The following is a 22,605-nucleotide window of genomic DNA, read 5'->3' on the forward strand; positions in this document are numbered from 1 at the left end:
GCGGGGGGAAAGGGATGACCATGGGGTTTCTTTTAGCGTTGCTGGCTTTTGAATAGGATCTGATAATAAAGGCTCACGAAGCGTTTCGTTGCAGGGTGAACCCGTTCTCTCACTCTCACGCTCCGTCTCTTTGTGTGTGTGTGTGTGCGCGCGTCGCGCGACTGCAAGGGGACGAGTAAATCCACTGCTCAAATTTACATGAATCCACATTCGATACAGAGCACTCGCGGCATCTAGAAGTTCTGCAAAACCTAAAAGAAACGAAACAAATAAAACTCCGCTTGATGAATGAATGCCCAGCCCAGGCTTCCTGCACCCAGCCGCCTTGTTTCCTCGTTGCCTCGTCGCCTCGGCAGTTGGCAGCATCGCCCTACGCGCCCTGCGGGTACGGCGGCTGCTGGTGCCCTCGGTTCATGCTGCTCAGCTCGACGTCGTGGAAGTGAAGGGGCGCGGGACGATCGCCGCGACGCAGGGCGCCAGCGCCAGCGGCAGCAGAGCCCCCCCGCGGACCGAGGACGTCCGCGTCGCCGGACTCTCCGAGGTCGGGGGGCTCCATGCGCGGCGGGTGGTCGTCGTCGAGGTTGTCGCCGGCGAAGCCGAGGCGGCCGACGCCGGCCCAGAAGGCGCGGTCGTCGCTGCGCGGACCCCAGGCCCAGCCGGCGCCGGCCATGATGGGCAGGTGGTAGTAGCGGAAGCTGAAGATGGCGGTGACGGTGCCGATGATGAAGCCGAAGAGGATGTCGAAGCCGTGGTGGCGGAAGTCGAACCAGCGCGAGGCGGAGATGAAGATGGCCAGGCACAGGGGCACGAGCGTGACGGCGAGCAGGTAGACGGGGGGCGCGGCGGCCTGGCGCCTGAGCGACTGGAGGCGCGTGTTGTACTGGGCGTTGCGGTTCAGGAGCCTCAGCTTGCCGCGCGAGGGCTCCAGCGAGACGGGGTGGTCGGCGGCGGCGGCGCGCGACGGAAAGGCGCCGTGCATCGAGTCGTCGAGCGGCGCGGCCGGGCACGGCACCGCAAACGGCAGCGTCACGGCCAGCTTGCTCGCCAGGAACAGCGACAGGTAGATGAGGCCGGCGGCGGCGGCGGCGGCGTGCCCGCTGGGGTAGCTGCGGAAGCCGTCGTCGAGCTTCTTGCGGTCCGTCTGCCTGCAAATGTCGCCCGAGTAGAGCCTCGTCGCGGACGGGGCGGCCTCGTCCCGGCCGAGCCCGCCGACGACGTAGCGCGCGGCGTTGGCCAGGTCGGGCGCGCACCGCGACAGCAGGTCCGGCCGCGGCTTGCCGCACATGTTCTTGATGCCGCTGATGAAGAAGAAGGCGGAGCCGACGGCCATGAGGAGCCCGAGCCAGCCGACGTGCAGCTCCCACACCTTGCGCTTCCAGACGAGGGCGAGGCTGGTGTTTTTGGGCACCGTGCTGCCCGGGATGAGGATGAAGGAGACGAGGAAGATGACGACGGCGGGGAGCAGCGCGCAGAGGACGACGAGGAGCCACGACGGGACGGTTTCCTTGTCTGCAAAGGGGAACCTGTACGCATACCACGTGTGTGTGCGTGTGTCTTGGTTAGCTTTTGCACGGGTTCATCTTGTGCGCCCACGTCACGCAAGCGCCGGCGGGTGGGAGGGTGAGCACGCACGAAATGTTGGGGTCGTCGAGAGAAAAGGGCCGCTTGTTGGGCTCAATACGCCCGAGGAAGCCGCCCACGACGGTGATGACCACCAGCACGATCCAGTCCAGGGCGTACGAGGCCAGCAGCTTCACGGAGAAGCTGCCGGCGGAAGAAGACCCTGAGTGGGCCATTCTTTGGTATTCAGACATTGGCCGTCACCCAAGGGTTTGTTGTTTGCGGGCGGCGGTGGTGGTGGTGGGCGCGGACGGGTTTCGATAAACGCAGAGAGTGTGTGGAACGGGTTGATGATGCCTTGGGGCATTAAAGAGGGAAAAGGGGGCGAAACAGGGTCTGATGTCGTCAACATGTGTCGTTGGTCGTTTGCTCGGAGGTTGCGAGGTTGCGAGGTTGGAGGCGGAGGCTGGCGGCGAGTGGCTATGCTGCGCAAGTAGCAGGACGGCTGGTCAAGACCAGTTCCAGCCCGAACTTTGGGTCTAGAGCTTAGTTTTTAGTTCAAAAGCCAATCGTGCGGTAGTATAGATGCTTTGGCGCCGACCGGAGGATTGCGAGGCGCAGTCTGTGTTGTAACTCGTGGACGGGGGTTGCTGGCGTCACGACTCACGACTCACCACACGGTCCTCGACTCGTCGGGGCCGAAAGCTCTGCGGTATGTAGAAAGGAGCCGAGTTGGCAAATGCCCAATGGTCAAGGGCGCCAAAGGTCACGGGAGCTTGCGAAAGAGGCAGAGACCAGATAGAGCCTGCTATACACGTACCCAGGTGGTGGTTTTTTTGTCTTGACTTGTCTTGTCCTCCTTGGTTTTTACTTGTTCCTTTTCTCTTTTCTTTCCGGTACGCATCAGTCGGGACCCTTTCACAATAAGTATCAGACCCCAGACTCCATCCAGAACTTTCAGACCCCAGACCGGTCGGCAAATAAGATCCCGAATCGAAATCACACTGCCGCCCAACCGTTGCTGCTTCGGGTGCCGCGCCACGGTGGAGAAGCAAGTTTGTAGGATTTCAGGGGGGGGATTCAATCCAGTCCGACTGCTCCATCCAAGACACACAGCACACACGTCCCATCCACGCCGCACGGAGTAGTCGTCGTATGCATGGACTTGCGTACTCGTAGCCTCGTACGGAGTAGGCATGTATTCCATCTCATCTGCATACAACAGGGGTCAGTTCGGAGCCTCTGATTCGAAAGAACCGCCATCCCTGCCGTGGCATTGACACCGCTGGAAACAGGCATGTATTATGGCGCGTCGTGCGGCTGATGCCAAGCCAACATTTGGAGTTGTCCGCCAGGTCAGGGGCAATCCTGGTTCGTAATACGACAGCCGCAGCCTCGGCATCATGACGTGAGCTCAACCCCCCTGATTGAAGAATGCCTTCCCTGTTGAAAGATGAAACCAGGCGTACTGCGGGGAAGGGGGGGCCGTAAAAATAGAAGTGAGAATTAGCGTCGAGCACCTCACCTCGTTTTCGTGGCGACAAAATCAGCCTCGTGGGTTTGGTCGGACGATGAAGCGTCACGACTCCGAACGAGTTGTCCAGTGCCCATGCCGCGTGCCAAGTGCCGAGTGCCGAGCGCCGAGCGCCGAGTGCCGAGTGCGGGCTTGGCCGTGAATCCGTCATGAGCTTGGTTGCTTCTGCTCGCTTCGTCCGGGGGCGGCGGCGAGAGAGACCCGTTGCGCAATCTGCCTGTGCGGTGAGGTCTGGCGGAGTGTGCAGTCTTGACTTCTTGATGAGTGGTGCAAACATTGCCGGTGCAGTGTGCAGATAACAGGCTTCAACTCCGAGTCCCGAAGACGCCAGTTACCAGAGATACCCAGGCACTTGAGTACTTTGGTATATAGTGCTCAAGTACTCATGCAGATGACTTGGTACGCACGAGCTCTATTCCCGTCCGAAATGTGCGTGCTGCAATGACCGGCCGGGAAGCCGTATCTTGGTGGATAATGCCACCGTGGATCAAGGTCAATAGACTACATCACCGGACGGGTTTGCAATTCGGCACTATCACATATGCTCCTGATCAAGGGGGACGTCATGACGGATCCAATCACAACCATGACACTTCGTCTCGCTTGGCTTGTCTATATCATCTACGTAGTACAGTCAGTTACAATGACCCCCATCCTGGTATACACAGCTCTTCCGTATGCTCTCTGTCCCTTTTCCCCTTTTACAACATGGTGCTTTTTGTGCTTGTCCACTCCCGAGACCTGACCGCCCGCCTCGACCCTCCTCTCTCATCCGCTTATTCCTTTGATGATCGCTTGTCTCGTCGCTTGCCGTGGTTGCGAGGCCGGGCCGTCACAACCCATTTGTTAACGTTGTGCGTGCGCCGCGTCTTGTAACCGCTCTTAGTCTGTTGCATGATTAGTTAGTCCATAAACACGACACTGCCGAGGAGACTGGCAACATGACTTGATGCCGATACGTACAGGTCTACCCCATGGTGTTACTGGGTTTCGGTCACTCTTGGACTTTCCACGACCACCGCCGTGAGGATGGTCAACTGTTGCGTCGTCAGCTTGTACTAATGTCTCAGCAATCGATACGGCAACTCACCCTTGTTCATGGCCACACCACGGACCGTCGGTCGAATGTTCAGCCATCGGCTTCGTCCAGCCTTTCCGAGCTGTCGGTAGTGGTGGTGGACGTTGCTGGCAACGCCAACTGTTGCGCAGGCGTTCTTGCTGACCCGACGAACCTCACCACTCTGGAGACGCACCTCAACATACTTGCCTGTCATGATCTTGGTGCCGTCGTCCCGCGTCTCCTCATTCTTGTTCACCACCGTGGCCGAGGTTCCGGCACTGCGGCAAAAAACGGCACCGCGCTTCGCAGCAGAGCCCACGGCAAAGACCTGCGTGCCAACGGGAATCATGTGCATGGGCAGGCAGTTGCCACGAAACGCTGTTCGCGCAGCCAGGATACCGGGATCAATGACGCCGCCCATGCTGTCCAGCAGGTCCTGCGGGATGCCTGAGCGGTAGCTGTGGACAATGTCACCGGCCCGAAGGCCCTCTGAAGCCAGAATGTACGACTTTCGTCCCGTCGCCTTCTCTGTGACCAATGCAATGTGTGCACTTCGTCCGGGATCATACTCGATTCGGTCTACCAGATGCGGACCTGGCCTCCACCGCTCAAAGTCAAGTGTGCGGATTCTCCGCTTGGCACCACCTCCTCGGTGTCTCACGGTGATGCGCCCATGCACGTTTCGCCCGCCCTTGCCTTGGCCCTTTTTGGGGTACGTTAACGGGAGAAAGGGCCGGCCTTTCCACAGGTGGTCGTTGACGGGACGTCTTAGATGTCGAACGCCGGGTGTCCTGGGTTTATACGTTCGTAGCGTAACGGACTGTGAGCCTCGAGTTTCTGTGGCACTCGTGAGAGATGCGCGAGATTTGCCGCCATCGTTGGAGCCGTCTGACGACTTGGACGTCGCATACGCACGTGTGGCGTATTGACTTGATGTCAGGCGCTGCAAGGCTTTGGTGGCCGCGGAGAGCGGAAATCGTTGGCGGATCATTCTGGATCAAGAGAGACGAAAGAGATGTGTTTGAGCTTCGGTGTATGGGGTTCGACTGAGATGAGAGAAGAAGCGAGATGGACTGTTGGTCAACAGTCGAATCCGGAAAAAAAAAAAAAAAGACAAACAAGAAGAAGAAGGTTCTTAAATGGCCAAGACAAGCCTAACGAGGGACCGCAGTTGCAGGCATTGGTCGAGAAGCAACAGTCCACGTAGTCCCGCGCCAATGGCTGAGCTGCAACAAAGGCTTGGGGTCGTGCCTCGACGCCGTGAAAGTTGGAAACGGGCGTCGTGGAAAGGGCCAGCGCCTCGGTCAACTGAGGTGTCGTCGATTTGGTGTCGCCGTTACTTTAAGTCGGTGATTCTCGTCGTCCCACATTGAAATTTCCATCGGGAGACTGGAGAACGTTTTGCCGAAGTGGACATGGAGGTGGGTGAGCCACGGCCTAGCACCAGCCACATTCATCGCGCGGAGCACCAGCCGCGGCATGCCGCGTCGTGAAGGGCGCGCGCGACCAGCCACATGCGTGTGCAGCGGCGCGAGATGAACGGCGGCCACGCTTCCAATCAACGGGCCGTTGCCCCGCGGTTGCTACTGTTGACACAAGGATGGTAGCTACAGCCGAGCAGGAGCTGCTCGAGAGGGCTAGCGCAGGTACGTACCCAGCCAACCAGGCTCTCTCCGTGCGCGCAAAGGCTCCAGTCGGCGCGTTGTGAGTCGCCAGCTGCGGCTTGCACCTCCACAAGCTAGTGCAAATCGTTGGCATGGATGGACGGCCATATTCCAAAGTACTCAAGTGGTGTGTGTGTATATTGCTGTGCGGTGTACGGAGTACGGAGTAGTTAGTCGTCGGTTCCTCAGTAACTAATACGAGTGTAAAAGTGTATGTTTCTCGCTGTTTAGTCACAGGCGCCCTGTTGTTTGTTGTTTTTGTGCTGCTGTCTGCTGTTGTTGTCACGACATTGGGCAAATGTATCTTGAGGACGCAGCATCTTCTTGCCTCGTCCAGAGAAACCATTGCCGCCCTTGCGTGATCCGCCGGGCTGGCTTGAACAATTTCTCACATCAAAAACCCCCCCGTTCATATGAATACTAGTCCACAGCCCATCCCTTGAAAGTGCACAAACGACTCCGTCGCCATCGCCCGCGGCAACGGTGGGACAAACACGGACTGGGCTTGGGTCAGCTCGGCGACTCTCCAACACGATACAAGAGCTCGCTGCCGACTGCGTGCCAGAATCACGCTTTGTACTCTTTCATAGCAGCAGTAATCCATACATCGCCCCAGCTCCCTCTCTCTCTCACTCTTCCCTTTATTTTAATTTTTTTTTCCTCCTGGGGTACGGAGTGCACACACGGAGCACCCTTGGCAACCAACGTCGCGAGCCGCGCCGCATCTGGTCGGGAGGTACGTACCTCGACGGGCATCCGCGACAGGCCCACCTCACGTCTCTGCCTCCCCTGCTGCTCCGCTCCTCAAAACACTTCTCGTCTGCCCTCACAACTTGTCTTCCTCGACACAAACACCTCTACTGCTGTCCGGTCCTTCCCGTCTTCTCGGCCCTCTCTATCTTTTCTACTCCTTCAGCGCGCCGTTATCCATTCCCGGGTGCTTCCCCTAATACGCTGTACAGTTTTGGGCTGCATATTTCCCGCCAGAGCATTACAATCGCGCCTTGTGTCGGACTATATTTGTCTTGGAACCAGAGGTAGGTAGGGCAGCGAATCTCTCTCCTAGTGTCTCAGCTGGAAGCTACTTTTCTCGCACGTTCCCCGACTTTTTTCGTCTCCTTCTCCTTCTCCTCTCGACGCGTTGACGGCTGACCGTTTTGTTCTTGCTCTGGTTTGCTCTGCAGCTCGGCCTCTGGCTCTCATGTATAGCATCTAGTATATACACTAGACTGTAATATGCCTCCCGGTGTAAGTCCAGCCCACACATGGTTTCCGCCCGAACAATTGTAGGCAATCTTGCCGAGATGGGCTAGGAACTTGCTGACACCAAGGCCTTTGTGGCTGCACAGACACGTACTGGCCGTCAACGTCTCGTGTCAGGCGAGAACGACGAGAACAGCTCGACGCGTCTTACGCGAGCCAAGGCCGCCGCTCTCAACGTGGACGAGCTCGCCATGCCGACAAAGAGTGCTTTGCAGCCGAAAAAGTCGACGGCCAATCTTGGCCACGCTGGTGTCCAACGGAAACGTGCTGCACTCGGCGATGTCAGCAACGTCAATAAGTCGGAGGCTGCTGAAGGCAGGAAGGCGGGTGGTAAGCCTGGGCTCGTCTCCAAGGCTTCCCATCCCACTGGTATTCAGAAGAGCACGACTCGCACCGCCACCGCCCGCAGCACCGTCGGCGTCAAGGAATTGGGCAAGCCCGAACCCAGACGCGGTGGCTCAGGAGCCATAGGTGCTGGACCGAAGCGCAAGGTCGCGTCCATCGGCAACAAAGACCAAGAAGACAGTGTTACCGGAGAGCCCCAGCCTCTCAGGAAAAAGGCGCACACTCACAAATCGGCGGACCTAGTCCGTGATGAGAACCACGCACCCGCCGCCCAGATAAAACACCAAATCGTGGATGAGGAAGACAAGGTGGCTCCGCCCGCGGGCATCAGGGTGATTGAGGAGGATGACTGGGATGACCCTCTCATGGTTGCTGAATATGCCACGGAGATTTTTGAATATCTGCGCGATCTTGAATGCCGCTCTATCCCCAACCCCGACTACATGTCCCACCAAGACGATCTTGAATGGAAGACGCGTGGTATCCTCATTGACTGGCTCATTGAAGTCCATACGAGATTCCACTTGCTACCAGAAACTCTTTTCCTTGCCGTCAATATTATTGATCGCTTCCTCTCGGCCAAGGTTGTTCAGCTTGACCGCCTTCAGCTTGTTGGCATCACCGCCATGTTCATCGCGTCCAAGTACGAGGAGGTTTTGTCACCTCATGTCGAAAATTTCAAGCGCATTACCGACAACGGTTTTAGTGAAGCCGAGATTTTGTCCGCAGAGCGATTCCTGCTCAGCACTCTCAACTATGACCTGAGCTACCCCAATCCCATGAACTTCCTTCGCCGCGTGTCGAAGGCGGACAACTATGACATCCAGTCTCGCACAATTGGGAAGTATCTCATAGAGATTAGCCTCCTCGACCATCGCTTCATGTCATTCCGGCCGAGTCACTGTGCCGCCGCTGCCATGTACCTGGCTCGCATGATGCTGGACCGCGGTCCCTGGGTAAGCCTACACGCCGCGTTCTCTAGGAGGAAGGTGCGTGGCCATGTCGCTAACTGGAGTACTACAGGATGAGATACTTGCTTACTACGCTGGGTACGACAAGCACGAGGTGCAGCCTCTGGTTGACCTGATGGTTGACTACCTTGCCCGTCCCGTAGTTCACGAGGCATTCTTCAAGAAGTATGCCAGCAAAAAGTTCCTCAAGGGTGAGCCGACATCTACGAAGAGGTTTTAGCGGGAAAAGGAAGCAGATTGCTAACTTTGGACCGGCAGCTTCCATCCTCGCTCGCCAATGGGCCAGGAAGAACGCGCCTCTGTTCGGCATCACAAACACTGAGCTGTCTCTGGACCAGATTTCATCATCATGAGGGTGACGACGCTTTGATTGCAAGCAAACATTGATTCATACGCCCCTGCCAATACACATCTCTTAAATATGAGCCTACAAAGTCAGGATACAGCTGTCGAGGTTGGATTACGCTCACGACATCACCTCTTTTGACGACTTTAATATACACACGACCATGTGCAAGGCCGGTCATGGGCCATTGGCTTGTGGGTTGGTCACGCAGGTTGATGGCTAACGGTAAATGCCTTCCTGCAACGACACTATTGGATTGCACGCGCTCGCCGCGGGCTCTTTTTTTGTTTTTAGAAAGTATTTCAGCATGCAGCTTTGTCAACTCGATTGTTCTCACACATGGCGTTTGGAGTTGTTGGCGAATTGGCAAGGATTAATTGGACTGGACGGTGACGGCCGGCTGTGCAGCGGCAGCTGACCCCGTCTGCGCAGCTTTGGTGTGTGGTGCACGGGATGAAGGCGTACTTTGAACCGAGACTCGGACTTGACAAGAAGCTGTGCTTCGGGTCGAAACCGTGAGCATGGCGGTTTGTTGGAGTTGGAAGTGTATTGGTCCAGAGACACGCATCACGGTGTCTCTTCACGACGGCAACGAAGCCTTGCACAGGACAGGGCAGTGATGGCAGAAGTGTACATAAAACTTGGTGGGATCACAGACAGGATTGGGGTCGGGAACGAGAATTGCATTGCATGAAAAGGCTGGCGTGTGTGTGTGAATAATACGTATCCGTGAGGCTCTGGGTACGTACCTCGGCGCCAGGTACCGGGCTGGCGTCGGTGCGTCCTAGTACGGATCAACGTTAACACAGGCCGCGACGGCTACCTAAACTTGGAGCGGCTGGTACCCCGCCAATCACTTCACTCCGCTCGGCTTGCAGGGTCTCGAATCTCGCGACGACATTTCTGGCTCTCGCTCCACGATAGCGCCTTTTTTTCTTTGGACCTCTCTTTCATCTTCTTCCTTCAAGCAAGTAGCTTGAATGTCCACGAGCGAGTGAAGCGTCTCGAGGAGCCAACCACCACCCGCGGGCTTTCAATCCATCGTGACATGGCGTGACGTGTTGTGCGCCGCCTGATTCATCGTCGACCGCCTCTTACCGTCTTTTGAGCGGCGGCCATGGCGCCGGTCCTACGGGCCAGACAGAGCCTGCCCAAGGACAAGTTCTCGTCGTACTTTGGCAGCTTGCGCAGTCAGCCTTACAACGATCCCAATTCGGCGAGGGGTGGCTCGCACACGTATGTTTCCGCTGTTGCTGCCATGCCGCCCGTCTTGTTCCCGGGGAGGGATGTCCTTTGCTCACGGCTTTCCGTCTAGATTGAGGGCGATTGCGTGGAATCCGCTGGGGACGTTGGTGGCGACGGGGTCTTTTGACAAGACTTTGCGAGTTTGTATGTCTCTCTCTCTCTCTCTCTTTTTTTTTTTTTTTTTTTTTTTTTTTTTTTTTTTTTTTTTTTTTTTTTTTTTTTTTTTTTTTTTTTTTTTTTTTTTTTTTTTTTTTTTTTTTTTTTTTTTTTTTTTTTTTTTTTTTTTTTTTTTTTTTTTTTTTTTTTTTTTTTTTTTTTTTTTTTTTTTTTTTTTTTTTTTTTTTTTTTTTTTTTTTTTTTTTTTTTTTTTTTTTTTTTTTTTTTTTTTTTTTTTTTTTTTTTTTTTTTTTTTTTTTTTTTTTTTTTTTTTTTTTTTTTTTTTTTTTTTTTTTTTTTTTTTTTTTTTTTTTTTTTTTTTTTTTTTTTTTTTTTTTTTTTTTTTTTTTTTTTTTTTTTTTTTTTTTTTTTTTTTTTTTTTTTTTTTTTTTTTTTTTTTTTTTTTTTTTTTTTTTTTTTTTTTTTTTTTTTTTTTTTTTTTTTTTTTTTTTTTTTTTTTTTTTTTTTTTTTTTTTTTTTTTTTTTTTTTTTTTTTTTTTTTTTTTTTTTTTTTTTTTTTTTTTGGTTCATCTCTTTTTGTTGACGCTTTGTGCGGCCAGGGAACCCTGAGAAATCGCACGTCAGGTTCTCGACGGAGCTCAAGGGCCACGGGGCGTCCGTGGAGAAGGTGGCCTTCAACCCGACCAAGGATGCGGAGCTGTGTAGCGTGAGCGCGGACGGCGTCGTCAAGTTCTGGGACGTCAGGACCAAGGCGTGCTTCAACGAGGTCAGGGGGCTGGGGGACGCGTTGAGTCTGGTCTGGGCGCCGGACGGGGAGACGTTGATCGTGGGCAACAAGGTACTTTTCCTCCTCTTGTCGTGAGCGTGAGCGTGACGACGTTGGTTGGCGTGTGAGCTCGGGCTTGGGCTTGGGATTTGCATGAATTCTGGCGTCTTTAATTCTGGCGTCTTTCTTTTTTTTTTATTTGCCTGCCCTCCCCTCCCCTCCCCCCCCCCCCGGAGGTGGTGAGAAACGCAGGCTGACAACATCTACGTCCTGTCTCCGCGGGAGGCGATGCCGCTTTCGTCCCACCAGCAGAGCATGCAGACTAACCAGGTGGCATTCTGCTTTAGCGGCACCAAGATCTTCCTGACCACCTCTGAGGGCCGGATTCGCATCTTGTCGTATCCTGATTTTCGGCCGCTGTTGACGCAGCCCCAGGGGGGTCAGGACCACGAGTTCATGCTCAGCGGGCATACCTCGTCGTGCTTGACGGTTGAGATGCAGCCCACTGCTCGTTATCTGGCCACGGGCGGTTCGGATTCCATCATAGCCTTGTGGGATACGAGCGATTGGGTGTGCCAGAGGACGTTGACGAGGATGACTGGTCCGGTGAGGAGTATCAGTATGTTTTTTTTTTTTTTCAGGAGTCCCAGTACCGACTTGATTGGTCCTGCATTCGCTACACGCAGCTAACGATATCTAGGCTTCACGTTTGATGGGAGTTATATAGTCGGCGGTAGCGACGAAGGTGCGGTCTCTTTTCTTCTCCTTGTCCTTCAGTCGCCTACGATTCTCGACGCGGCACTAACCGTGCGAAATAGGAAACGGCTTGGAGGTATCGCACGTAGAGACAGGCGAACATGTCCACACATTCAAGACGGCAGGCTCGTCGCCTGTCGTCGCATGGGCTCCAACCCGCTATTGCCTGGCGTACAGCGACCTGGGTATCCTGCGGATTGTCGGTGTGGACGTTGACAGGAAGTAAAGGCCCTCGTTTGGTCCAAGCCCGGAGAGCGATGATGTGGATCGGGCAGGCACTCGGGGATCCAGTATGCCGTCAAGATGTCGAACCGCACAACGCATATCCAAGGCTGAATGACGGCAAACGCAGCCGACTCCCATGCATTACCTAGCTAGTTGTAGTCATCCGTACTTCCAGCCAGCGGTCCTGGAATCGCATAAATAGATGGCACTTTACGAAAAGAGAAAAATGTGCCTCACGCCCGACGGTGTCAGCGTGATTGCGGCTGACCATCAGCTTCGAATCCCTGCGTAAGCCGGGCAAACTCCCGCCGTGCCAGTCTGTTTCGTCAACCGCGAGCAATACGAAACCCACGTGTGGCCGTCCCCCGCTCCCTTTTTTTTTCTCTTCTTCTTTTTCCGGGTTCAAGAATTCGTTTCGGAAAACCACATATTCCGCGGGGCGGAATGTGCCTTTCCTCTCATGACATTCAAATCGCTCAAGCTGGGATCGTAGATGGGCGTACTTGACAGCGGATGCATGGCATCGTAAATTCAAGACGGTGGCATCGTGCTAGTTTGAACTTGCTGCCCGCATAGGGGAGCATTGATTGCAGCTCTGGTAGAGTGGTTCCGTTTCAAAAGCATTCGTTTGTTTGCCTGGCGCCATGTTCATGTTTACGTACGAGTAGCTTGCTTTCAGTTTGGCCACCAGCCGACTTATATTTGGGCCCTCTGTGCTCTTGTTCTTTGTGGTGAAGGATTTGGGGTCTGGTTTCTCCTGCGACCCCTGCTTTGATCATGTCTTTTTGTGTTTGCGACAACGCAGTGTCGCTCATGCGGCCGACCATCATAGGATCAACAGTAGCATGGTGCCTCTGAAGATGGTAACGGATTGGCGCCATGTTCGCAAGAGTGCTGTGGCGGGTGAGACAAGGAAGGCTCGTGTGAGGGTAAAAGCCGTTCCATTACTCCGTGTCGGGTCCTTTCCGTCGTGCTACAAGGCGCATTCAGGGCCTGATCCGCGCATCTCGGAGTCGCGGCCATGGGGCGGGAGAGCGAGCAATCGAAAGCCTGTCCGGTCGACAAAGCAATCTAGAATGCGTATACCGTGACGCACGCATAGATGCTGCCGACGGGATTGGAGCATCCACGTTTCATTGTACCGGAACATCCCGCCGCGTTGGAGAGACGCTCCATCCATTCTCCCCAGGCTTCTCTGCGCAACAGTCATCTTTTGCCAGCGACAAAGTGAAACGGGAGAACCAGGTGCGCCGTGCCCCGAGTGTCTCCAACGCGGTTGACCTGCTTGCCTCTGTCGCCGAGGCCCATCATCACCACTCAAATGCCGGCCCCTTGGTGGATGCCATTCCCGGCGCCCCATGCCGGAGTCTCCGGCCAGGTCCAAAACACTCCTGTCGTGGCGAGGCGGTTGGGATGGGTAGAGCAACAAAGGCTACAAAGTAAGCACCAAGCAGCCACGCAGGCACCAGTGACCACCGGTCACCCACCCGAACCCATCGCCTGACGAGGGTTTCCCACATGGTTGAAGATGGGGGCGAGCGTGCCAAGCCCTCAACATGCCCGAACACCAAATGTTCGATGGAGCTCTTCATTCGATGAGAACCTCGACAACACGCAACCCTTCGACCCGGAATCTCCTTGGCCGTAACCAGCTGCTTTCAGCACCAGCCCACCAGGCTTCGCATAACTAGGTTCCGTTGCCGGATACGGACGAACTGTCCCACCGCCTTTGACATGTGAACGGCAGGCCACACGCTCAGCTGTTGATTGGTCACCATTCTGTCCTGGTAGGGGTTGGGGCTGGGCTAGTTAGTTACTGCATGTCCGCAAAACGGTTGCACGTTGTGTCTGAAATGTATGGCCGAGCCCCCGAATCACTGACCCGACTGCGCAAGGGCGGCCCAAAACGATGGACAAGACCGTCTGGTTTGTTGCTCCGTACATAACTAACAGCAGTCCAGGTTGCTGCATGTTGGATGGGGTCGAGCGACGGCGCCAAAGCCTGCCGCCTCAGCCCATGGCATTGGAACCCCGGGACCTGGACGACCCCACGAGCGGTTGGTTGGCCCCAGGGCCGTTGCCCATCGCCAGGCAGCCGCGGCCGACTCAACCGTGGACTTTCGGCGGTGGAAATGAAGTCCTAGTGATGATACGCCAGGCTGCAGGCGAACTCCGCTTTTAGCTGCCCAGGTGCGCATTGGCAGTTTGGCCTCCGGTTCGTGTTGCTGTACCATTACGGACTTGACTTCTCTGGGTTGGGGCGTCAGCGTCTCGGTATCCAGCCAAGGAAGGATCCCCAACGTTCGGCTGACTCTTGACTCTTTTCATCACCGTCGTGAAGCGCATCTCTCGGCTCCGCCATTGTCGGCGCTTCTTCCAGCAGACAAGCCGTCGATACATCTTCATCGTTTGCGCCCGTGCCGCATCCCCACTGTCCCGCGAGTTCCGGCCGTCCGTTCTTCAACACTCTGTCCGGCCTGCAGAGGCGACGCAACCCCCCAAACTGCAAAGAGGCGCGCTGCGCCCGCCATTTACCGGCCCGAGCGACCGACGACCCTTTTTCCCACGGTGCCGCCAACGACCATGGCTGGCTCACTAGACGACAGTTGCTTGTCCAGCAACGTCAATGATGGTCACCACGACCAAAGTCCCGACACTGACAACACTGTTCACATGCGAGAAGCGATTCCCGACAACTCCAATGTTCCAAAGCCGAAGCGGTTGGCTTGTATGATTTGCCGAAAGCGCAAGCTCAAGTGTGATGGAGTTCGTCCAAGCTGCAGCACATGCGCGCGACTGGGTCACTCCTGCGCCTACGATGAACAGCGGCGAAAGAGCGGTCCCAAGAGAGGATACGTGAAGGCGCTGGAGGAGAGACTGAGTGAGTGCTTACCTGATTTGCTCGTGCAAATGGCAATGCGAGGGGGCAAAGCTAATCGCCGTCTGCGTACCTAGAACAAGTCGAGACCCTGTTGAAGACGCAAGATCCAGTGCCCGCCGCCATCCATAGCCCAAATGCCAAAGGCATGAACATGCCCATGCCTGGAGCTCACAATCCGCAGACGGCGACACCAAATCTCGGCGTCGCCAGCGCTTCCTTGGGCATGGGCGGTGACCACGACATGGACAACAACAGATGGCAGCGTTTCAGTGGCGAGTCTCCGCAGGCTGGGGCCAACATGGAAGACTTCAACTTCAACTCCAACATGGGCATGCCAATCAACACCGTTGGGGGAGGCAACTTCACCTGGGAAATGATTGGCCTTGGACTCGAAGAGCCGCTGCCGCCACAAGAGACCATTGATGAACTCCATCAAGTTTACTTTGAGAAGGTTCACCCGTCCATGCCCATGATCCACCGGTACCGTTATCTCGCCGCCATGAATCTGTATGTGTTACCAGCAAAAATGTTGCATCTGCGTCGCGCCGTGAATACAACTAACCGAACCGCTTGCGAGTAGGGCGCCAAATCAACGGCCGTCAGTGTGCTTGCGATATGCCATGTGGACTTTGGCATGCTCCATTACTGACAAGTATACCGATCTGAAGGATCTGTTTTATCAAAGAGCACGCAAGTATGTAGAGGCAGATTATGTAAAAGGATATGGCGAGCACATGATTTCTGTGGCACATTGTCAGACGCATATCCTATTGGCCGCCTATGAGATGAAAATGATGTACTTCCCTCGTGCTTGGATCAACACCGGCTCGGCGATTCGTCTTGCCCAAATGTAAGAATGCCAATTCGCGCGCTCCCGACATGGGTTGAAGTCGGCTAACATTCTCTTCAGGATCGGCCTACACCGGTTAGACGGTGCTGGGCTGGACGTTAAGCAATGCCTGCCCCCGCCCAAGGACTGGACAGAACGCGAGGAGCGACGGCGAACGTTTTGGATGGCTTTCTGTGAAGACCGATATGCAAGCATTGGTACGGGTTGGCCAATGACGGTTGACGAAAGGGACATCATGACCAGGATGCCAGCGTCTGACGAGGCCTTTGACATGAGCCGACCCGAGCAGACGCTAACCTTGCAAGAATCCACTGGGCCGCCCGGAGTCGGTAAGATTTCGTCGTTTGGCGGCGTTGTACTGCTGGCATCTCTGTTCGGACGCAATCTTGTACATCTTCATCGCCCGGACGATGATGATCTTGACCATGACCTCAACGGCCCCTTCTGGAAACGTCATAGACAGATGGACAATATTCTCCTAAACACATCACTAGGTCTCCCGGCATATCTGAAACTCCCCAATGGACTGTCAAGCCCCAATGTCATATTCACCAATATGAGTATCCATACGTCAACCATTTGCCTGCATCAGGCGGCCATCTTCAAAGCTGATAAGAACAAGCTTGTGGCGTCGGTCAGCTCAGAAAGTAAAGTGCGTTGCATCACGGCCGCAAACGAAATTGCTAGCATCATGAGAACGATTTCTCACATGGACCTGTCATCGGTAAGTGCCTGCTGGAACAGCAAATGTCATGAGGTACCGACTCGCCTGACACAATCATACTGCAGATGAATCCGTTTATTTCTTTCTGTCTCTATGTAGCAGCTCGAGTTTTCGTTCAGTATCTGAAAAGCCGCCCAGATGATTCGCAAACGGCAGATTCATTGCGATTTCTCCTGTCAGCAATGAACGCTCTGAAGCGGCGGAATCCACTGACAGAGTCCTTCTTGGTACAACTCGACGTAGACTTTGAAGCACTTGCTGTGCGCATTCCAAATCTGAGAAACGCCTTCCGCGGCGGAGACAGTGTAAGCGCACGACATATGATCAATGGTCCCTGATACTAAGTCAGGACGAAGCTAACAACTCAACCAGCCTCATTTTGGAAGCAGCGTCGAGCATGCTGGCCCGCTTTGCTCCGACCCTGAAAGTGTTCAAGGAATCTTGGCTTACCGAGAGTGTCATTACATGAAATCACAGGGCGACGACGGGAACCCGGCTGCAGCGCCTGACCTTGTCGACGGTCAAGGCGACAACAAGGCTGGACAAATCTCGGGTGCCAACGCTGGATTTGGCGGGGGCCAGACGTGGCTCGCAACAGACCAGACCTCGGTGCCCGTCTTGACGCCGAATTCTGGGACTGGGACCATGTATGAGAAGAACGGCTCGGTCAGCGGTCACGTTACGGGCTACGAAGCAAATGGTGATGTTCATGATAGAGGAGGGTCGCCCGAAGGAGGACAGTCGAACGGGCCAACACCAAACTCAAGCGGCGCAGGGTCGGACGTCAAGACGCATCTTGCGCCGGGAAACTTGGGTGGCTCGGCACGAGAAAACGGCTTCCACCCAAGTCCCATGGCGTCTCAGCAAAACTTGATGAACCACGGCGCACCAACAGATGCCGGCAATCACCAAGGCTTCTTTGGCGAGTCGTTGTTTGCCATGGACCACGACGTGGCTGGTCCGCAAACCGGTTTTGCCGTGCCTCAGACCTGGGGGGCCGAGATGAATGGCCAAGCAGCACCTCCCAACATGACGCCTGTTGGCGAGGGGGTTCTCCGAGCACTCATGAACATGGGACCAATGGATGCCATGGACCTTTCGTCGTGGGACTCGGGGCAAGACAGCGCCATGCGAGGCTGACTCGGAAACGCTTGGAGTGGCAAGGGGAAGGAAAACAAGAAAAAAAAAAGGAAAAATAATGCGTATCAGAATCGGTGGTGATTTTCGGCTTTTAGCGAGGTGGCCAAGATAATTTCGGGAGCAGAGGCGTAATGGGCAGCTACGGCTGGCGGGCTGGCAGGAAGCCCGAAGCTCGCGCCTTCCTTGTTGGTTTGGATACGCGGCGCTCGGATTTGTGCTCCTCACTGTGCTCTCTCTATCTATTTGTCTTCGCTTCGGGCTAACGACTTGTATTATATGGGTGGCAAGTTATGCACATGTAGCTTGATATCTCCACCAAAAATTTGACGAAGGAACCTCATGAAAAACTGGCCCCGAATGCCCGTGTCAATCATGTCTCGACAACCTTGCGCCCTGAAGAATTACAGGGCACATACTAACTACGTAGTAGACTGTACATCAATCGCCAACTTTTGGGCGCCTGCTCCGTAGGTACCCAAGTTGTGCCGAGCCTGTGCAGGGCCAGGCGTTCCCCACCTGCGCCACTGCAGAATCCAGTGGCCCGTGCACACACTGCCGCTCTTCTCCACGCCGCAAAAATAGGAACGTTACTCCGTGCTGCCTCACCTGCATCCTTGGCCAGCCGTAAAAGCAGCGCCAGACGGGCAAAAGACGCCCCAAGAAAGCACCGCCAGGCGATGCTACCACCGTCACGCCCCGCCGACAAACGTCCTCGTCGCTCGCATTCGCACGTCCAAGGCTGTCGGGCGCGCTCTACCCAGCATGGCGGCTCCCGGCTCATTGCCCGGGTCGGGAGCGGGGCGGCCGGGCGCGGGGCAGTTCCGCCTCGACATCGGCGTCGGCATCGAGGGCTATCCCGGCCTGAACGACGCCTGCCGACCGTTCAACGGCGCTGCTCCGAGCGCGTCGCCGCGGCAGAGCGGTGCCCCGGGCGGCGGCCAGTTTGGCATTCTGGCTCCCGCGACCATGCCGAGCGGTGTGGCGGTGGACGGCCATCTCGACGGCGCGCAGGAGACGCCGCCTGGGGGCAAGGCGCAGCAGCGCAGGGGCACGGGCAGGATCGTCGTCGACCCCCCGGATCTGCGGGCCTGGAGGGAGAAACTCTTCAACGTAAATGACATGATTGTCCTGACGGACGAGCAGTAAGGCTTCTTCTTCTTCCCCCGCTCTCCTCCCCCGCCTCGGTCGCCGGCGTTCCCGCTCCCACCACCTGCAGCGTCTACCGCGTGCTTTCCTCTCTCGCCGGCTGACGGGCTCCCGAGCCAGGTTCGAAACATACTTCCCTCACGTGGACAACGTCTACTCGCACCGCTCAACGCAGCGCTACAAGCGCAAGCCGTTCGTCTCCCACTACTGGGACTGTCGGATGAAGGGCCGCCCGCCGGGGACCCCGAAATCAGACGACCCGTCCAAGAGGAAGCGCAAGAGGAGCGCGCGCGCGCGGGACCTGTGCGACGTCAAGATCCGCATCACCGAGTACTTCCCCAACGCCAGTGCCTACGTTGACCGCGAGGCTGCCGCGGCCGCCGCGGCCGCCGGCTCCGCGCTGCCTGTCGGGCAGAGATTCTGGACCATCCAGCGCGTCAATGGCAACGGCGGCAACGGGAAGAGCGACGGCGTGGCCGGCCCGCACCGGCACACGCTCGAGAGGAGCGACGACATCAAGAAGAACAGCGTCCAGCGCTACGTGGCGCAGCAGGAGAAGCAAGTGAGGAAGACGCAGGTTTGTCTCCCCCCCCCGACCCAGTCCCCCCTAATTCAACCCCGTACGGGTGTCGCCTCTAAATTTTTTCTCTTCCATCTCCTTCTGTGCGCTGCAGAAAGCACCGCCGACGAGGGCGACCGGCGCGGCGGCGACGCTCGTCAAGAAGCGCTCGAAAGAGCACGACCTGAAGCTCTATTCCTCCTGTTACTGGTACGTCCACCCTTCTATGGCGCAAAATAATCCTCCTGACCCGCCCGGATCGCTCTCGAAGCCAAAGGCTTGGCCTACCAATACTGCGAAGTCGAGCCGTCCAAGACGCCCCCTCTCACGGCATCTACGCAAGCCGGTCTCGCGGAAACGGAAACCGCGCCCACCATACGCCAGGGCGACTGGTCTTGTTCCGAAAGCGCCGTCATTCTCGAATACGTAAGTCTCGGCTTGCCCTGGCCCTCTCCCCGCGGCTAACGCCCACAATCACTACAACCAGCTCGAGGATATGGACAAGAACACGCCCCTCCTGCCCGTGGACTCGAGGCTTAAAGCCAAATGCCGCCTCTGGATATACCATGTATCTAAGATTCGCCTCCTGGCTCTCACGCCCTTTGCCGTGTGCACCGCTGACGAGACCTAGATCGACGCCCGCATCGTTCCGTCCTTCTACAGCCTGCTGTCTGCCCAGGGAGCACCATCCCAGAGCGAATCCACGAGCCGGCTTCAGAAACACATCACCAGCCTCGTTCTCGCCGCCGACGAGCAGGGCCCCTTCTTTACAGGATCGACGCTGAGCCTCGTGGATATTCATTTCGCGCCATTTGCTATCCGGCTGTCGAGGATATTGGGGCCACTGAGGGGTTGGACGGACCCTGTGCCCGGAACGAGGTGGAATAGGTGGCTGGATTCGTTGGAAAGAAACGGGCACGTAAGGGGGACGACGAGTATGGATGATTTATACGTTGACACGGTGGAGCTGCTTGCTCGCAGGGACTACTGAGTCTCTCTTGTGGAGCGAAGACGTCGATACCTCCACCGCGTCGCATCTTGTTCCTTCTGCTCGGTCAGGCTTGTTACATGACGGGGCACAGATGGGTGGTACGTTTGGCGCTCGGCATAGGGTTTTTCTTGTGCTTGATCTGGGCGAGGAGTTCTGGAGCTTGTTGCGGTCTGTCGATGACGGCATGTATACAACTGGGTATCTGATCCAAACAATCGCTTCCTATTACGCCTTTTACGCAAACAAATTAGCCGCCCACAAAGAGATTTACAGTTTTAGGTTCATGGCGCTGTCGATGCGTTGCGTGGACGCAGTGGTCGTCTTCGTTTCAAATTTTCCCACTTTTTCGCGAGTTGTAATCGACTCGCCATTCAGCCGGGCCCTCTCACGCCCTTCTCCCAACTCTTCCAGATCCTTTGTTTCCAAGAACCTCTTTCCTTCGTCTTCCATCACACGCTGCGAATCAGGGAGGTACAGCCATGAAAATACGGCGCCCATGGCTGCTACCGAGCCGAAGAGGAGGAAGATGAGGCCCTGTCTACTTTCGCTCTTGTAGGCAGAGTTGATGCCGTATACAACTAGGACAGCTACGATGCTGCCTAGTTTTCCAGATGCCGCAGAGATGCCGTGGCATGTGCAGCGGTAGCACGTGGGGAAGATTTCGGCCGGAATAATGAAGGTCAATGTGTTTGCTCCTGGAAGTAAAACTGTCAGTCCCGCTCGAGGCGTACGGAGCCACAATACCACCAAGTCTATGAGGCTGTCTAGGGTACTTGAATAAATACCACAAAGTCGACCACATACCAAAGTTGAAAATGAAGTGGTTGATGGCAACAAATACAACTGTAGCAGGGGCAGCCGCTGAGTGGTGGACTCCATAGTAAACGCCCCCAGTGACCATGAGGAGTACCGTCAGTATAAGAAAAGAGGCAGTCAGCCAGTGTCGACGAGGCAATCGGTTTGCAAAATAAATGAAACAAACGCTTCCAGCGATGGAAGCAAGAGAGACGGTCAGCAGATACTGCTTCGTCTGCTCAACTAAAACGTCGTAAATGGTAGCGCACGGGTGCAAGACGTCGGTTTGCCATACGGGAACGCCCGTCTGCTTCCACTGCGGGACAGTTGAATTGCCTCCAGGGATCGACGACTTCCAGCACTTCAGATTCTCGTCAATGGGTACGGGGTCTCTGGTTGCCCACATATCTGACAAAGTTCTTCTATTGTCCAGGGAGAGGCCGTAGAAACTAACGTCAAGAACAAACCACGTCATGGATGTTCCTAGCAAATAATGCCAGTTCTTATCCCTGATGAAGTAGTTGTACAGATCTTCCTTGGAGAACTGAATCGTCATTGGTCTAGGGGGTAGTTCAGGCTGCATGCCGTTTTGATTTTGCATCTGAAAGGTGCTTCCGAGAGTGCCACTCACAGGCGCACCATATATTCTTTGAGTGTTCATAATGGCTACAGCGGGTTTGTTTCGGACCTCGAGGCTGTATAGGCCGCAATCAAACAGAAAGAATCGGAAAATTATGGCGAGGAGGGCGGGAATCGCGCCCGAGCCGATGACAATGCGCCAAATGCCGTCGACAGCCCTCCGGCATTCTTCTGCGTTTGCCGTGTTAAGACCACATTGCAGAGCCTGGAAGTTGTTGGAGTTGTTGAAACCAAGCAACACCAAGAGGCCCACCAGTTGAGCCAAAGCTTGTCCAACAGGTTGCATGAGAAAGACACTGGAGAGCATGGTAGCCCTCGACTGCGTACTTGACCACTCGGATGTGATTACAGCACTCAGTGGGTACTCGGCGCCGATTCCTATTTTCACGAGAAGCTGTCAGATGACGACGGCCGGCCGTTGGAAGCGGTTTGAGTGGGTGACGTTTCCCCGTACCAATTCCCATCACAAATCGCCACCATATGAATAGTCCCAGAAATGACAAGTCCCCTGCCCCGTGACTGCTTGTGGCAACTCCAATGGTTGACACAATGACTAAAACCAATTCGATTCCGTACAGTCGAGTGCGACCAAAGTAATCCGCGAGGAATCCGAAAAAGAGCTGCCCAATGACTGAGCCTAGCAAGGTGAAGAGATTGATGAGAAGGCCGGGCCATTGTCCTCCATGAGGATAATATACGAAAGCAACGGAAGCAAGGATAACGTTGGTAGAAAATAGGTTGTACCTGTTGCAGAGACGGCACAGTCAGCGAAGGTCGTCCCAGCCGTCGCCATGACGAGGGAGCAGTGGGAAGAGGAGTGTCTCGGTTACTCAAAATATACGTACGAGTCGGTAAGAAAGCCAGAAGCCGCAACGCCCCAAATGCGTAGGTTCCATGAGTTGAGGTCCAATTCATATCGAAGTTGGTGGCGGTCCTAGAGACGAGATGGAACTATTAGCAAGCCCGCCGGCACTTGTGATTTGGCAAAAGGAATGCAATTCTTTCACACCTGCGAGTCCTGCGCGGAT

General features: G+C 55.4%; 7 protein-coding genes across 7 annotated transcripts; 4 read left to right on the plus strand and 3 right to left on the minus strand.

Moving 5' to 3' along the window:
* Positions 1–370: 370 nt before the first annotated feature.
* Positions 371–1,796, minus strand: MAM_03633 (PAP2 domain containing protein; the record flags this gene model as incomplete). Its single annotated transcript, XM_040822432.1, has 2 exons — positions 371–1,523; positions 1,633–1,796. 2 exons carry the CDS (start codon positions 1,794–1,796, stop codon positions 371–373), a joined length of 1,317 nt encoding a protein of 438 aa, XP_040679575.1.
* A 2,074-nt stretch (positions 1,797–3,870) lies between these two features.
* MAM_03634 (60S ribosomal protein L2) lies at positions 3,871–5,145 on the minus strand (the record flags this gene model as incomplete). Its single annotated transcript, XM_040822433.1, has 3 exons — positions 3,871–3,981; positions 4,058–4,131; positions 4,185–5,145. The coding sequence occupies 3 exons, from the start codon at positions 5,143–5,145 to the stop codon at positions 3,871–3,873; spliced, it is 1,146 nt and encodes a 381-aa protein (XP_040679576.1).
* Positions 5,146–7,054: 1,909 nt separating this feature from the next.
* Positions 7,055–8,750, plus strand: MAM_03635 (G2/mitotic-specific cyclin-B; the record flags this gene model as incomplete). Its single annotated transcript, XM_040822434.1, has 4 exons — positions 7,055–7,066; positions 7,132–8,382; positions 8,450–8,588; positions 8,656–8,750. The coding sequence occupies 4 exons, from the start codon at positions 7,055–7,057 to the stop codon at positions 8,748–8,750; spliced, it is 1,497 nt and encodes a 498-aa protein (XP_040679577.1).
* A 2,409-nt stretch (positions 8,751–11,159) lies between these two features.
* Positions 11,160–11,853, plus strand: MAM_03636 (THO complex subunit 3; the record flags this gene model as incomplete). The annotated part of the gene is made up of 3 exons (XM_040822435.1): positions 11,160–11,490; positions 11,572–11,616; positions 11,690–11,853. The coding sequence occupies 3 exons, from the start codon at positions 11,160–11,162 to the stop codon at positions 11,851–11,853; spliced, it is 540 nt and encodes a 179-aa protein (XP_040679578.1).
* A 2,582-nt stretch (positions 11,854–14,435) lies between these two features.
* On the plus strand, positions 14,436–17,447 carry MAM_03637 (binuclear zinc transcription factor; the record flags this gene model as incomplete). Its single annotated transcript, XM_040822436.1, has 6 exons — positions 14,436–14,733; positions 14,808–15,240; positions 15,314–15,583; positions 15,644–16,307; positions 16,373–16,612; positions 16,680–17,447. 6 exons carry the CDS (start codon positions 14,436–14,438, stop codon positions 17,445–17,447), a joined length of 2,673 nt encoding a protein of 890 aa, XP_040679579.1.
* Positions 17,448–18,209: 762 nt separating this feature from the next.
* Positions 18,210–19,783, plus strand: MAM_03638 (Glutathione S-transferase; the record flags this gene model as incomplete). The annotated part of the gene is made up of 5 exons (XM_040822437.1): positions 18,210–18,589; positions 18,714–19,170; positions 19,268–19,355; positions 19,424–19,578; positions 19,640–19,783. The coding sequence occupies 5 exons, from the start codon at positions 18,210–18,212 to the stop codon at positions 19,781–19,783; spliced, it is 1,224 nt and encodes a 407-aa protein (XP_040679580.1).
* A 627-nt stretch (positions 19,784–20,410) lies between these two features.
* MAM_03639 (phosphate transporter) lies at positions 20,411–21,884 on the minus strand (the record flags this gene model as incomplete). The annotated part of the gene is made up of 2 exons (XM_040822438.1): positions 20,411–20,838; positions 20,948–21,884. 2 exons carry the CDS (start codon positions 21,882–21,884, stop codon positions 20,411–20,413), a joined length of 1,365 nt encoding a protein of 454 aa, XP_040679581.1.
* Positions 21,885–22,605: the final 721 nt, after the last annotated feature.

This window comes from Metarhizium album (genome assembly GCF_000804445.1).
Source record: "Metarhizium album ARSEF 1941 chromosome Unknown scaffold_7, whole genome shotgun sequence".
In the NCBI taxonomy this organism is placed as follows: Eukaryota; Fungi; Ascomycota; class Sordariomycetes; order Hypocreales; family Clavicipitaceae; genus Metarhizium; species Metarhizium album.